Source organism: Diabrotica virgifera, chromosome 5 (assembly GCF_917563875.1).
Source record: "Diabrotica virgifera virgifera chromosome 5, PGI_DIABVI_V3a".
Classification (NCBI taxonomy): domain Eukaryota; kingdom Metazoa; phylum Arthropoda; class Insecta; order Coleoptera; family Chrysomelidae; genus Diabrotica; species Diabrotica virgifera.
Window position 1 is genome coordinate 241954017 of NC_065447.1, and position 17795 is coordinate 241971811.

Genomic DNA, 17795 nt, shown 5'->3' on the forward strand with positions numbered 1-17795 from the left:
CTCTCTGACTATTACACAATGGTGTATTGTGTTCTCAGGTCGTTTTCTTTAGCTGCTCTTTCTGACATATTCAGCATATCATTTACGTAATTTCTTTTATCTTGCTTGCTTCTTATTACTATTGGTCCTTTATTATTTTGACCAAACAAGGTATGTCCGAATATTCTCTCCACTAGACTACTATGATAATAATAGTGGTGATTAAGTTCCCCTTTATCAGGAAATACGTTGAAAAGGACTTGGGTGTTCAGTGACATACTTAATGAAGTGCATAAATAAGAGGTAGGTACATATCGTAAGGAATTTAGACATAATCATTTTATAAACTAAAAATAAAACATATCATTTGCTTATATCTTTATTCTTAACCCAAAATAGAAGATTTATTGTATACAGATGGCCAAATGGAAAACTACACATAGTTACCATCACCAACTACGTCACTATTTCAGATAAACGCACGTGAGCGGCAGACTCTGATGAAATGGTTACCAAAGTGGTCCAGTACCTCACCAGCTACACTACTTGCGTTTTTCTAAAATTTTGGCACATTGCCTGATAGCGGCTCCATTTGGCCACCCTGTATAAGCAGTTATTTCTACTTCGTCGTACAGCATTTAATCATATTTTTAGTCAACTCACTCTCCTTGTTATATAAACATTCTATAGCATCAAAGTGGTCTAGATCGTCCAAAAATATATACTCTGTAGAAAAACCTTTACCTTTAAGGTATTTATACATGTCTTCTCCTTGTAGGATTAACCTAGGAGTATCAAACTTTGCCGTCACTACTACCATGTGGCAATTAGTGTTTCTTAAGTCTTGATATAAGGGACTAGCATTGACAGCGGTTTGTTGATCCAAGTGAAGTAAGTCGTTGAGGTTTGTGTGTAATACTGCGGTTACGTCGTATACTCCTGTTATAAGAAACGCTGCCTTGAATAAAGATTGGTCTTCCTTTGAAAGACTTGGAATAAAAGATTTGAACAGCATGCTGATTATTTGAGCTCCTGCCGAATGGCCAGCAAGGTAAATGCCACTGAAAAATTCAATATTTTGTTAGTATATAAGATTTTAAAACAACATAAGATTTTTTAATTAACCTAAATATTTTGTACATGGAACATGGAAATATATGGTTACAGACTTTGGTTCCTCAAAGTCTTCCGCCTGTTTTATTTTGCCCTCTTGCAAAGAGATAAATCTAGCTAGCTGGAAAAGGTAATAAGGCTTCCATTGCAGCCTTTTGACCTCTGACTCCTTATTCCGAAGACTCATATGCAGTCCTCCGTCTGCTTTTGATTTGGAGACCAGAATCCTGAGTCCAGGATTTTGTTTTCCAATTTGTGACAATGGAACCTTCAGATCCTCATTTTAGAGTCTGGAAGGTACATAAGTACGCGCATGGATTCTTGAAGTTCTTAGCCCTTCACTACCTTCTACTCAGTCTTTATCCCAGTAAGAGTAGCTGTGTAGTTGCCACTGAACCCTTTAGAAAAGGCAGCAGCAGTTCTGTTCTTTTTTGTTGGTTTCTTCTCGGGAGTGTTTCCATGCACACATATTGATCCCACGAGCACGGGAGGTATAACTCCTAAAATGAAAGGGTGTGCGGCCTGTTTCCCCCAGTAGACCGTTTGAGACAGTTCAATTTAGACACACAACTGCCATATGTAGGTCTGGACAAAGTACAATTACCGTGTATGTTGAGGGATTTATGTTTAGCATGAAGGAGGAATAACCTTTTCTTGGTTGTACTCATAGTATAGGATAAATACATCTAATAGACAATATGGGGTCGAGTTGACCATGCGTCGGCGGTGTAAGCAGTGCCGTAGACTGGAGATGTGGCAGTCAATGCCAGAAGACATCCGTCATTCGATGTCCACTTCAACCGCGAATGATGCAATTTTGCATCTTATTCAGTATCTATCCAGCAATGTACATAATGTGTTCTGCGTTATAAACAATCCCTCAAACTTCCAGAGCGCACTACCCCCTCCCCTGGAATCTCTATCTCCTAACGAGATATGGACTGAGTCAAGTCCTGCCTCTCACCGGGGAAAGTCTCAACGCACGAGTAGACCTCTTTGAAATCTATGAATATGTTGTGGACGTCAATGTCGTATGCCCACGATTTTCCGTGTCTTAAGGTACAAACCAAATTTAGAGAAGGCTAGAAAATAATTTAAAGAGCCATGGAACGACAAATGCGGGGCATCTCACTAAATATAAAATCAAGTTAGCAAGACAATGTTACTACATTTACAAGCAGCATATAAGAGCTGGATGGTCCACTAAGATAGACCAGCCATTGCGGCTAGTGAAACATAGATATTGAAAAACTCAAAAATTCTATCAAAATACAAAAATACGAGACATAACCTACATATTATTTTAAATATACGTATTGTACCTAGTTCCATGCTTTTTTGCGTATTCTAAACATTTTTTCAAAGCAATTTCGATGTTTAGACCTAATTTCTCCAGTGTCACTTTTGGGCAGAGTTCATAGCCTACAAAAATAGATTTTATGCCATTAGAGTATAAATTTTTTGCGATAAAAATGCCATTGTCGCTCCTTACTAATTGTTCCTGCCAATACCCACCATGAACATGAATAAAAATGGGAGAACCTGAAACAGAGCAGTTGTTAACACGTTGAAAGTTATTCAGTAAATTTGTTATCGGTATTTATAGGTTCAGTTGAAGGTTCCTGACGTTTCATCCTTAACTGCGCAGCTATTATCAAGGATTAATATAATGACGGCCGAATAAGGGTGTAATATATGTTTGGCAAGAGGGGTCTTATGGACCCATAATCTAAACTAAGGACTTGGTTCTTAATTATGAGACGCGAGGAGAAACAATGTGAGTTTACTAAACCTTATTTTTGGAGAAAGAGAAAATTCTCTAGAATCCTTGGTGACAATCCATTGCCTGAGCTTATTATTAAAATATCAGGCAATAGACTGCCACCAAGGATTCTGCATTCCAACCTATAGAGAATTTTCTCTTTCTTTCGATAGATGTCTAACGCGTCCGTCCGCAAATAATATTTTATTATTTTGCTTAGTGGAACAGCCAGATTTAGTTCGCTTCGGAATACACCACAAGCGACTCTGAAGACGCTGAAAAGCAGAAACCATGGTCAGCCGATGGTGGTGGATCCCGAATAAATCTAAAGCTATCTTTCCCTATCTTATATGTTTGAAGTTTTATACTATGTATCTCATAAATGAAGATATTTTTTTTCTATACTTACCCTCGGGTAAATCAGTTCCAATTATGTTTAAAATTTCCCGTGACTCGGTTCCATAGGGAACGTTCAGTTCATGAGGAGTATTTTCTAGAACTATTTTGCTATCTAAAAAGAAAAAGGGAAATAAATAACATATCAAGTACAGCGTTACTCAAAGTGTGCTGCGCGGAGACCCTGTGCTCCGTAAAGCCTCGGAATAGAGCTCCTCCAGACCCCATAATAAAACGAATGCATGTACCAAACTGAAACCTACAAAAATAAAGTTACCTAACGGGTATATATCTTCTTTAGGTGCCGTTTGGCACGTTTAGGTATGTTTGGGTACCAGTGGAACCACACCCACTGGCGTATCCAGAGGGGGTCACGGGGTCATGCCCCCCTCAAAATATTTGAAAACTTATCCTATTGGTGGTAAGACTAAAAGTGACCTTGCATCAGAGAAAAGTAATCAAGATCCATGACCCCCCCCCCCCCAAAAAAAATTTCTGGGTCCGCCAGTGACCACACCATTGTCTAATATTACGCAACCATGAAAGCTTCTTGCGACCAATCCATCTCTTTCCCTCCAGTTTTCCTTGTACTATAAGGCGAAGTAGATGGTATTTAGGCCCTCTAATTATATGGCCGAAGTATTCTGTTTTTCTCCTCTTTATGATGTTTATGAGCAGACGTTCTGAATTCATCATTTGGAGAACATCTTCATTGGAAGTGTGCGAAATTTACGATATCTATAGGATTCGTCGATAGCACCCCAATTCAGACGCTTTTAATTTGTTTAGCATTGTGGTTTTAAACGTCCAAGTCTCACATATATATAATAGGATAGATCACACCCACATAACAATGATGTTCGCATCATGTTCAAAGCATATACTACCAACATTCGTCGAAGTATATTCTTTTTAGTACATGCGTAGTACAAGCATAGCATGTACCTTAAAAAACATTCTAAATTTCATGTTCTTTGCATATACTTCAAAGTATATTCTCGTACCGAATATACTGAGTACATTCGTGTACGTAGGATCTCGGAATATTCGTAAAAGTTTATTCTTAGAATATACCTTTATCGAATATTCTTAACACATACTTATAAGTACATTCTTAACACATACTTATAAGTGGATACTTTTAAAATATCTTAAAAATAATATGTATGTATAGGAAGTATAATATTAGCCTTATAAATTATCAACTTCGTTATTTTTTAGAATAATTAATAAAATTTATGTATGTAGGTAGTATTGGACGAATTTCATTTCAAAATTGTTGTATGGTAAAAAAGTTTAAACATTAATTGTATTAACGTTTACATAGGTACCATTAAAAATTCGTTTTCATAATTGAAATGATTTTACAATTTCGAGTTTATCATGAGTATTTTTACATCGTTGGAATTTGAATTTAGGTACATACATTCAATTCAATATGGGTCATTCGGCCATTCCGCAGAACCAAAACGTGCCAAACCCACAACCAAAAGCTTTGGTGTTGCCAACCGTCGAATAAGCTTTTTCCGTCAACTTGCCTTAAAAATTCCCACTTTTAAGTATAAAAAAACTTCCCTCCTGTTTACAAAATCTGAGAAGATATGTTTAATTATTTTGAAAAATTTGGATTTTTTCTTAATATTTTACAATTTGGACCGGAACAAAAATTCCCTTTTGAGTTAACTTATTCCCTTTATCACCTTTTATGTTGAAAATTCCCGCAAAAAGGGAAATTTCCCTCCGTTTGGCAACACTAACCACCGATGTTATTATTCCACAAAATACATATCCCCCGCTCCCGTCCTATTCTGACCATTTCTTACCTGAATGGATCAGAGGAAACAACGCTAAAATATGAAAGCGAATTATTTCTAACAGGCATTATTTGTATCTATGCAGTGCTAAGAATGAAGACGAATGATAAAGTATTAGGAATAAAGAACATACATAATCTCCTTATTTTGTTTGCGGTGCTTCAAAATACATATAATCTATTTTGATAACTCAATATTACTTAAATAGTAGTTATCTAGGTAAGTACATAGTATATATAAATTTTAGTTACTTATAGGTACATAGTTTAGTGTAGCTAAATATTATATAATAATTTATATAAATAACTAAAATTTATAAATATGTAGGTACTTACTTTTTAAGTAATATTGTAGAATGTAGGTACTAACTACATTCTCATTTGCAATATTAAAATATGTAAATAATAGGTATTTGGTAGAACCAGTAGAACCTAAGATAAGATTAGGTGATGCTGAAAACATACTTCTAAGCAATATAGCACTTGATAGCACTTTCTTAGAATATTCTTTAAAATATATATATTCTTCCCATACAAAGATGTGCGGTAGTACGTTCTAAGTATATAAATAGAAGGTTTATAGCACTTCCTTGGAATATTCTAAAAAGTACCTTCTTGGTATAAACTAAAAATATGTGCGGTAGTACGTTCTAAGTATATAAATAGAAGGTTTATAGCACTTCCTTGGAATGTTCTAAAAAGTACATTCTTGGTATATACTGAAAAGAAGTGCGGTAGTACATTCTAAGTATATACATAGAACGTTTAAGTACTGTAATGTAGTATATACTCAGTATGTGCTCTGCACATTCGCAACGGTAATTACGCATATTCTCAGTATATACTTTTTCTGAAAAGTATGTTCTATGAATCTACTAAGAACATGAAATTGTTATGTGTGACGTAACATTTCAGGACTTTCTTGAGAATATTAATCGAGAGGTTCCTATTACATAAAACTGGTTTCCAGGTCATAAAACCTTAAGTGATATTTCGATCCTGATTATTATCCCTTCGTCAGAGTCGCAATTTACATTTAACCAACTGCCAAGGTATTTGGTAAAATGGTTTACCCGTTCTATCTCCTATCCATCAAGAGAAAGTACACGTTGATCTGCATTAATCTTTCCAACTGCCATCCACTTTGTCTTTGAAATATGGATTTTTAGGCCTCTCCGATAACTTGCTTGCTAATGCACCGACCACCGTACCATAAGCATGATTTCTCACACACTTAAAATGTTTTTAAAGATTATTCATAAACGCATTTACCAAACACTTGATATGGATATTGAAGAAACCCAATTTGGATTCCGTAGAGCAGTGGTTCTTAACCTTTTCAAAGCTGGGGAACACTTGACAAATTTTGAAAAAGTCGCGGAACACACCATTGTGTTATTTTATAGGAAACAGTAAATAAGGGGTGCAAATGTAAATAAAACACGTTCTTTAACTGCAAATACATGCAAAAACAAAATATAAGAATAAAAACATATTCTAAAAATAGAAATTAACAAAAAATGTAGATTAGTAAATACATTTTATTTTACAATTAGATGTATGGGCATAACTAACATAATAACATAAAAATTACACAAATTTAGTGCGACACTTGAGCCTGATGACTTTTGCAAATTTTAGCAATGTCCGGTCTAATATGCGATAGCGCTACCCTCATTTCTTCATCAATATTCCCAAATCTTTCACGTTTCTTTGTTTTTATGTTTGTGAAGGTTGAAAAACCCAATTCACACAAGTATGAAGTTGCAAACTGTAGTAATACCTTTAATGCTCTTGTAGAAAGAAGTGGGTGTTCAGCTTGCACAGAAATCCAAAATTCTTCAAGTGACATTTCAGAAAACTTTAGTTTCAGAGTGTGATCCGTTGACAAGCCTACTAACTCTTCTTCTTCTTGGAATGATAGCTGGTATTTCGACATATTAATCGAGATAAAAGGATTTCGAATCCAATCGTAATTATCTGTATTTAGGGAAGGAAAGTAGTGAACAATTTTTTCTTCTAATAGCGTCAAATGTTCAATGATAACGGATTTCATCTCTTCAATATTTGCGCTAATACTGGGAAATATATCCAATGTACCTTTTTCTAATATGCGATATTTTCCAAAGAGATATTTTCTTTTGAAACCCTGATAATTTGTCAGTACAAGACAAAACATTTTCAGATTTTCCTTGCGACACTCGTGTTAATATTATTAAGGTATTTAAAAATGTCAGTCAAATATCCTAATTTGGCAAGCCAAATATTATTTTCTAAATATACTGCAAATTGATCTGTTGCTGCAGTAGCGTAACAAACTCCGTCGGGACCCCCCTGCAGAATTGGAAGTGGGGCCCCTTTAAAAAATTACTAAATGCGACATGTGTTACAAATACCTTTCGAGTTATATAAGTAAAAATATTTATATTACGAGTCACAAATCACGAGTATATGCAAATTTTTAACAGCCATATCTTAACCAATTTTTGTCTTAAAGAAGAAAGCCAACATATTTATAAAAGCAAAACCTACATTTCTTTACTCTTTGAGATTTTTCGTATCACTAATACTTTTTAAGTAATTTTGAAAAAAGGCATTTTTCCAAAATAGAAAAAACCTTTTTTACTACAAAATCATTTTTTTTTTCAAAAATAAGAACTTTGAAACGGTCGAACTTACAGATCATATAAACAATAAATATTTAAAGTAAATGGTAAAGCGCTAACGATAAATTTTATTTGGGGTGCGAAATAGGGGGAGATTTTCACGATTTTTTTTTCACGATTTTTTTTTTACCAAAAAAGGGAACTTTATTTTGAGCGTAACTTGTATAGTTTTGGTGCTGGAAACTGTATAAAAAATAATAATAAAGCTTTTTTTGTAACATTTAAAAAAGTTTTAATGAGTTTTTCCCGAAAAGTGCTTTATTTTTTGGTTATTTCAGGTTGAACTATTCGATTTGGAATTGGACGAATAAGAATAATTTTTCATGAGCTTCAACTGTGCTTTTGCTGTGTCGATAGACTTCATAAATAAGTACACCATTTTTTTATCTTATATGCTACATTTTTGCTACAAATATTTTTCGATATCTAATATTTAATTCGATAAAATACTTATTTTTGAGTTATTTGCGAAAAACCCGTCTGAAACGTGATTTTTTTGTTGAAAAATAAACATTTTCACTCGTAAATGACTTAAAAAGTATTAACATAGATAAAGAAACTCCATAGAACAAAAGCTGCTCATAATTAGTCAATTTATACATTTCCGAACTTATTTTAAACGTATGTTTTTGACCCCAAGAAGTGGTGTCACCCCCCGATGTAGTAAAAGCAACCAACTGTATAAGACCAATTTTGAAGTGGAGTGTAACTAGAACCTAGATCCAAATGGTCAAGCAAATACGTCCGTCGTGACTCTGATAATTTCACTCCAAAACTGTGATTTACTGAACTATTGGTGTATTCATGCATTGTTTTATTATTTATGACGACTTACATTTTTCATCTTTATCGGTATAGAATAAAATAGAACAAAATTACTAAATGATTACATTAGTACATAGTATTATTCTATGAGAAGAACAACTTTCTTCGTGCACTACTATCAGCGAATTCTACAATTTTATTAATTCGGATGGGCAAGTTCATTTTCAATACTGCACTGCTTAAAAAACGTATGTATGCGAATAATATAACAACACATTTTTACATATATTAGACGAAAGATGGGGCCCCTGACATATTGAGGCCCCCCGTAAGTTTCATGTTGCGGGGGCCTCTGTTACGCCTCTAAATAATTGTATGTATCGAAATACTAAACGTGGGTAGAGATTAAAGAGGAAACCCATTTCTAGATTTAGAAATATTGTTCTAAAATTTGGCAAATTGCAATCCTCAAATCTTTCAATGGTCACGTACAAAGCATTATAGTTTATCGTCACTATAAAAGTTCGAGAGACCGGAAAGGATATATACATATACACACGTAAAATAATATATAACAGATTTTTACATAATATGAGACGACAAGATGGGGCCCCTGATCGATTGGGGCCCCCCGCAAGCTTCATGCTGCGGGGGCCTCTGTTACGCCCCTGTGTTGCTGCACCTTCTCCTTAAAAAAAATGCTAACAATTCGCATTTAAGCTCTAAAACTCGATTCAAGACTTTTCCTCTGCTTAACCACCTAACTTCAGTATGCAAAAGCGAAATTTCGTGTTGTGCTTCCATTGCAGAACAAAGCTGTTTAAAAAGGCGTGTTTTTAATGGCCTTGATTTTTTGTAATTGACCATTCCCACTACTTGATCTAACACTTCCAAGAGATCTTCCCGATCTCTTGGAAGCGACACAATTTCACGTCGGTCTGCGAGATTAACATATATTTTTCGGGGAACACTTGCAACACATTCGCGGAACACCTGTGTTCCGCGGAACACCGGTTAAGAATCACTGCCGTAGAGGCTTATGTACCCGTGAATCTCTCTTTGCATTTAACGTACTAATCCAGAGATGCTTGGACGTGAACCAGGATATGTACGTCTGTTTCATAGATTACAATAAGGTTTTCGATAAAGTCCGCCACAAATAGCTAATGGACGTCCTCAAAGCAAAACAATTACAATACAATGACCTTCGAATTATAACAAATCTATAATATAAACAGCAAGCACACATACGCATTAACAAACACACATCAGAAGAGTTCGAAATTAAAAGAGGATTGCGACAGGGGTGTGTATTGTCACCACTACTATTCAATGCATACTCTGAAGAAATTATGAAAAGAGCTCTTGAGAGAGAAACAGCTGGAATAAAGGAAATAGAACGCCAATTAACAACATTAGATATGCGGACGATACTATCATAATAGCAGACAACCTTAAAGACCTCCAAAAGTTAATTAACAAGATAGTTGAGTATGGAGAAGAATATGGATTATCAATAAACATCAAGAAAACTAAATTTTTGAGGATGTCAAAAACCCAAAATAATGATGAAAGCCTGACAATTAAAGGTAAAACTTTAGAACAAGTAGAAAACTACAACTATCTTGGCACAATAATTAATCACACAAACGATTACTCCAAAGAAATCAAAGTTCGAATATAGAAAGCAAGAAGAAATTTCAATAAAATGAGAAAGGTACTTTGTGCAAGAGAACTGAAGTTAGACTTGAGAGTTAGGCTGGCAAGGTGTCATATTTTCTCGACTCTGCTTTACGGGATAGAAGCATGGACACTTAACGCGTCGACTACTAAAAAGTTGGAAGCATTTGAACTGTGGGTGTATAGAAGAATCCTGAAAATATGGACCGAGCATATAACAACAATGAAGTCATGAGAAGAGTCAGCGAAAGACTGGAAATATTGGAAACCATCAAGACACCAAAGCTGCAGTACCTGGGGCATGTTATGCGTGATGAGAGATACAACATACTTCAATTGATTATACAGGGGAAAATCCAGGGCAAGAGAAGTGTAGGAAGGAGAATCTTATGGTTGCGTAACTTGAGGGAATGGTACGGATGTACATCAACCGAACTATTCAGAGCAGCAGCATCTAAGATCAGAATAGCCATGATGGTTGCCAGCCTCCGTTGCGGAGATGGCACGTGAAGAAGAAGATAACTTGCTTCACTGACTAGATTTAATAATACCTGGAGATCTTGTAAATTTTCTGCAAGAATGGCTGTATCGTTAGCGTATCTGATATTGTTGATTGTTTGTCGTCCAAAGCCTCCTTAAAGATTTCTTCAGAGTACAGTACAGCTTTTACACAATAGTGCTAGTTTGGTTGGGGTATTTACCGGTCTATTATAGCAATAATTAATGTTTTTATGTATTTATTTAGTATGCTTGTCGTTTGTTAAATTGTTAGTATTCAATATTTTACTTCTGCTTCTTGGCAGATCAAGCCCCGTCTACGTGTGACGTCTCGGATATAATTACACATCACGGTGACAAATAGATCAAGTGAAGTATGTATAAAAATGTTATAATAGATATTTTATTATCTTACTCCCGAGAAAGACAAATCCAAAGACACAAAAATTATAATAAATAATACATTTACTAAAAACTCTAATATATTCTTTTAATGACTTATTTGCGCTGATACATACATAACTTGGAAGATTAGCAACGAACTACATACTGTCTGTGTGTGCATGCGCCCAGAATTATAAAATTTCACTCTCGATAAGAAACATAACTTCAAAAATGTTGTGAAACAACTAAAATACGTAGCTCGAGAAAAATGACGCTATATAAATGAAGCAAAAACTAAGTACATGGAAGGACGGACAAGGAATTTAAACAGGGACAATATTTAATGATGACTGTGGATGAAGGAAAAATGTATAAATTTAAACAGAAATATTTGAATATTTAGGGTTAATAGGTGGTAAAAGGAGAAAAGGAAGGTCTAGGACCAGCTGGAGTCATGAACGTAATGACGACCTTAGGTATCTCAATGTACTAAGCTATTGGAAAGAAAAAGCGAAGAACAAACAGGAAATGGACGAAGATTGTAAACCAAGCCATTAGCCTGCTTGGCTCGAAGTGCTAATAAGTGCTATTATTATTAAATATTTGACTGTTTATTATAACATTTAAATTCGATAACATGTTACCTACTTAAATTTTATAAAATATATAATGTAAATAAATCTCCAAGTGATCAAGCAATCCAAGTGATTAAATAAAAAAAAATGAAGGCACTCGTGGGAGTGCCGACAGAAGTGAAAACTTCTTATAGTATATAAATTACGAGCTCAATGCTTTTACCCCATCCTAAAAGAAGTGCTGTACCTATATCATATACGATATACGCGATGCGTATGCCCTATGCTATTTATGTATACATACACATAATTTATATATGTACAAAATTTATTTCAGCGAAGTGATGACCATAAAGAAATTTTCAATTCAAAAATTTATTTCGTCGAAGCGATAACGGTCGCTAATTTAATAATTTTCCCCATCCAAAAAGTGCACAATGTCCCTCAAGAAGTTTTCACTTCAAATATTTATTTCGTCGAAGCCTTGATAGTTGCTAATTTATTACTTTTTTACATCGAAAAAGTGCACAACGGCCCTAAATAAGTTTCACTTTAAATATTTATTTCGTCGATGCGATTACGGCCCTAATTCAATACTTTCATTCCATACAAAAAGTGCACGTCCCTAAAAAAGTTTTTACTTAAAAAATTTATTTCGTCGAAGCGATGACGGTCGCTAATTCAATAATTTTTCCTTATCCAAAAAGTGCACAACGTCCCTCAAAAAGTTTTCATTTCAAAAATTTATTTCGTCGAAGCGATGAAGGTTCGCTAATATAATATTTTCCCCATCCAAAAAGTGCACAACGTCCCTCAAGAACTTTCCACTTCTAAAATTGATTTCATCGAAGCGATGACGGTCTCTAATTCAATACTTTTCTCCCATCCAAAATGTGCACAACGTCCCTAAAGAAGTTTCACTTCAAATATTTATTTCGTCAAAGCAATGACGGTCCCTAATTTAGTAATTTATCCCCATCCAAAAAGTGCACAACGTCCCTAAAGAAATTTTTGACTTCAAACATTTATTTTGTCGAAGCGATAAAGGTCGCTAATTTAATATTTTTCCCCATCCAAAAAGTGCACAACGTCCCTCAAGAAGTTTTCACTTCAAAAATTGATTTCATCGAAACGACGACGATCGCTAATTTAATACTTTTTTCCATCGAAAAAGTGCACAACGTCCCTAAAGAAGTTTCACTTCAAATATTTATTTCTTCGAAGCGATGACGGTCTCTAATTCAATACTTTTCCCCCATCCAAAAAGTGCACAACGTCACTCAAGAAGTTTTCACTTTACAAATTTATTTCATCGAAGCGATGACGGTCGATAATTTAATACTTTTTTCCATCCAAAAAGAGCACAACCTCCCTAAAGACGTTTTCACTTCAAATGTTTATTTCGTCGAAGCGATGACGGTCGCTTATTTATTACTTTCTCCCCATTCAAATTTAATAATTTTTCCCCATCCAATAAGTGCACAACGTCCCTAAAGAAGTTTTCACTTCAAAAATTTATTTCGCCGAAGCGATGACGGTCGCTAATTCAATACTTCTTCCCCATCTAAAAAGTGCACAACGTCCCCAAAAGAAGTTTTTACTTTAAAAATTTATTTTGCCGAAGCGATGACGGTCGCGATGACGTTCGCTAATTCAATACTTTTTTCCTATCTAAAAAGTGCACAACGTCCCTAAAGAAATTTTCACTTCAAAAAGTTATTTCGTCGAAACGATGACGGTCGCTAATTTAATACTTTTTCCCCATCCAAAAAGTGCACAACGACCCTCAAGAAGTTTTCACTTCAAAAATTTATTTCTTCGAGGCGATGACGGTCGCAACGGCGGTCGCCAATTTAATACTTTTTCCCATCCAAAAAGTGCACAACGTCCCTAAAGAAGTTTTAACTTCAATACATATACGTACACAATATTTATTTCGCCGAAGAGATGACGGTCGCGATGACGGTCGCGGAATAAATCCTTTTTTTTTCTATCGAAAAATAGGTTTTACATTTATTTTAAATTTAAATACTTCTATACAATTTATGTATAGATACACATAATATAGAAAAGTACAAAATTTATTTCGTCGAAGAGATGACGGTCGCTATGACGGTCGCGAAATAAATCTTTTTCCCCGTCCTAAAATAGGTTTTACATTTATTTTACATTTATTTTTATTTAATATTACTATTTTTATACGTATATTATGATAATATACGTACAAAATTTATTTCGTCGAAGCGATGTCGCGATGATAATCGCGAAATCAATCCTTCCCCATTCTAAAATAGATTTTATATTTATTTTAAATTTAAATACTTCTACACAATTTATGTATACATACAGATAATAAATAAACGTACAAAATTTATTTCGCCGAAGAGATGACGGTCGCTATGACGGTCGCGAAATAAATCCTTTTTCACCATCCAAAAATAGGTTTCACATTTATTTTCAATTTTAATATTTCTACACAATGTATTTATATGTATATATGTACATACACATAAAATATATATATGTACCTACAAAATTTATTTCGCCGGAGAGGTGACGGTCGCTATGATGGTCGCGAAATTAATCTTTTTTCCCCATCGTAAAATAGGTTTTATATTTATTTTCAATTTTAATATTTCTACACAATGTATTTATATGTATATATGTACATACACATAAAATATATATATGTACCTACAAAATTTATTTCGCCGGAGAGGTGACGGTCGCTATGATGGTCGCGAAATTAATCTTTTTTCCCCATCGTAAAATAGGTTTTACATTTATTATAAATTTAAATACGTCTACACAATGTATATATACATACACATAATATATAGCATGAGCGATGACGGTCGCAGTGACGGTCGCAATGACGGTCGCGATGACGGTCGCGAATTCTATGCTTTTTCCCCTATCCAAAGAAAGTGCACAACGTCCCTAAAGAAGTTTTCACTTCAAAAAATCAAAAATTTCTTTTGACGTGTCAAATACAAAACTATTCTGTAGTATATTGAACAAATAAATTATATTCTATTCATATTTGGAAGAATCTTATTGTGATTAAAATAGATAACAACATTACACTATCTTTTTCTCTATTGATTTACTTACGTTTTTCGATAAACTCCACATGTTTTACTAATCTTTCTACGCCGCAAGAAGAACGGGACCAAAAGGATGGATTTATGAGATGATCTAAATACGAATTCGGAAACATTTGTTTCTATTTATAAAGAAAACAAACGATCATTTATATTCTGCTGTTTATATGAATATGTTTGTGTCTGTTACTCCGTATGTATAGGTACTCTGTATACATATTGTTTACTCTGTTTCGGGTCCGTATCATATGAGGTCGGAAGCCATCTAATATCTAAGATTTAAGTTACAAGTGGGAAAGTGGGGTAATACACTATAATGTATACTGTACACTTGTAATAAAAACATATCTGTAAGTTCGATAATTACCTACCTAATTATGATTTTTTCATATTAGCTTGTATGATCATATACAGGGTGGGGCATTAGTGTGACAAAATCCAATTAATCGTTTGTGAGATACGAAAAAAAAAATGTTTACTTAAAAGTTGGAGCACAGCATAGGACCATAATTTAAAAATATTTTCAAATATACAGGGCCACCCGTATTGACAGGGTGACACAAACTTATGTTTGTTTAAATAGAACACCCTGTATATTTTTACATTTTTGGATTATCCTCGATGTCTTCTTTCATAAAATATAGGGTTTTGTAATATTATACAAGGTAGTTTAAAATATGTGCCGCTGATCCATACAAGTGACTACAATATCAACAATATAGTTAACAGACAAAGAATCAATCCTGGATGATTATAATCCAGGATTGATTCTTTGTCTGTTAACTATCGAAAGTTCTTTTTCTTCTTGCTTCTTGTATGTAGGATTTAAAGCCTGTTTCTTCTTCAATATTAGCATCCTAAATTGTTTAAGTTATCGCACCATCTTTTTCTTGGTCTGTCAATACTTCTTTGTCCATTTGGTGACTTATCTCATGCTATTCGTACTATCCTAACCTCTGCCATTCTACTAATGTGTTCGTTCCACTCCTGTTTCCGTTTTGTCACACATCCATTTATGTCTTCTACACTGCATGATCTTCTTATGTTTTTGTTTCTCTTCCTATCCAACAGACTTTTCCCTGATATTCGTCGGAGTATTTTCATCTCTCTTGTTTCTAGTAGTCGTCTCGTTTTAGATGTGTCAGGTCTTGTCTCCGCTGTGATGTCAATATAGGTCTAATTGTTGCTTTATAGATTCTTGCTTTTGTGTCTTGTCTTAGGTGTTTGTTCTTCCAGATTGTGTCATAGAGATCCCGCCGCTTTACTTGCTTTTAAGCTTTGTTGTCGTACTTCCTCTTCAACATCTACGTAACTGGTTATATCTATTCCCAGATATCTAAAACTTGCTTCCTGCTTTTATTATTTTCCCATCAATTTTGATTTTACATCGGTATTTAGATGTTGTCATACATTTGGTTTTTTCTGCTGATATTATCATATTGTATTTCTTGGCTGTTGTATTGAAGATGTGTGTTAATCTTTGGAGATCGTCTTCTGTTTCAGCGATTATTACGGCGTCGTCTGCATAACATAATATTTGGATTTCTTTGTTCCCCATTCTGTAACCATGACCTTTACGTACTGCTTCTATTATGTCGTCCATTATTATATTAAAGAGCAGTGGGCTTAACGAGTCACCTTGTCTGACTCTGCTTTGTACTGGTATAAACTGCGTTAGTTTTCGGTAGATGTTTTCGATGGTTTGTATAATACTGATTGGTAAGTACAGACGTCTTTACAGTAAATGTAAGACGTCTTCGACTTGGATGCGATCGAAAGCCTTTGTCAGGTCTATAAAACATAGATATGCTGGTTTATTGTACTCAATGGCCTTTTCTGTGATTTGTCTCAGTACAAATACGGCGTCTACGCAGGATCTTCCGGATCTGAATCCTTGTTGTTCATCTGATAAATTTGTTAGTTTATTGATTTTGTTGGTTAGGACTTTTGTGGTTAGCTTTAAGTATAGCTTAAGTTGTGTTCAGCAGATTTATACCTCTATAATTGTTGGGGTTTTCTTTGCCTGGGGGTTATGAACGCGAAGACTGAGTGGATTGAGTAGTTCAGAAGACGCGTTCACACTGACAGCCGCTCCCAAGCCCGGATAAAAGAGTAGAGTTGATGAGCCAGGTTAGCATCCTACCCATTGTAAAAGAAAACAAGGCTCAAAGAACCGATATAAAGCCTCGGAACCCAACGAAACCTATCGAAAGTTACTTACTTATTTATCCGTGACTTTACGCAACATATTATGTTTGCCGTTTACCACATTCCAATCGCAATTCTTGTCATATATTTCTTCCTCACAGGGGTCAGTTTTTTCCATTTCTGTTTTTATTTGTCCGTTCCACTGTAATGTAGGATCTTTTCCTTCTTCTATTTGGTTTCCTTTTCCAAGTTCTCAGCAGTAGTCTTGTCTCGTCCATTCTTTGCTTATGTCCATACCAGAGTAATTTTCGGTTTTCTATTTCGTCATTTAGTGTCTTCTTCATATTTAGTTCTCTGATTCGTTCATTTCTCACTTTGTCCGTTAGTGTAGCTTCTTCTACAAAAAAACATTTTCATTGCCTTTATTCTGCTTTCCATTTTTTTATTTGTCAACTACATGTCTGAGCCCTATAATGAGCAGTTGACTATTCTCTTATAAGATTAGTGTTTGGTTAGTGTATTTACGTCTTACAACATAGACAAACCCTCTATAGCGATTTTTTAAAGAAAGATACTACACAAGATATTCGGAGCGGTCTCTGAAATGGGAATATGGAGGCGTGGATATAACTTTGAACTGCAGAAAACAAAGGGCCCCAGAATCGAACCTGATAAAAAGATTCAGAACAGCGCAGCCAGTGGCAATAAGAAGACTAGATAGATCAAAATTAAAGTAGATGCAGAATTAAGCAGACTAGAGCATGTTTCATGTTTTAGAAGTATGTCCAAGGTACTATGTAACAGAGCTCTAAAATTGGCATTGAGGATCCCCCTACTTCGCTGCTACGTGTTCTCGATCTTACATTTATGGTATCAAGTATTGGACTGTGAATAAAAGTGATCTTATTGAGG

At 34.7% G+C, this 17795-nt stretch overlaps 1 protein-coding gene across 1 annotated transcript; it reads right to left on the reverse strand.

Moving 5' to 3' along the window:
* Window positions 1–344: 344 nt before the first annotated feature.
* On the reverse strand, window positions 345–14991 carry LOC114331961 (kynurenine formamidase). The gene is made up of 4 exons (XM_028281654.2): window positions 14746–14991; window positions 3264–3365; window positions 2415–2634; window positions 345–1040 (listed from the first exon to the last, which is right to left on the reverse strand). Exons 1-4 carry the CDS (start codon window positions 14849–14851, stop codon window positions 599–601), a joined length of 870 nt encoding a protein of 289 aa, XP_028137455.1. The 5' UTR covers window positions 14852–14991; the 3' UTR covers window positions 345–598.
* Between the last annotated feature and the right edge of the window lie 2804 nt (window positions 14992–17795).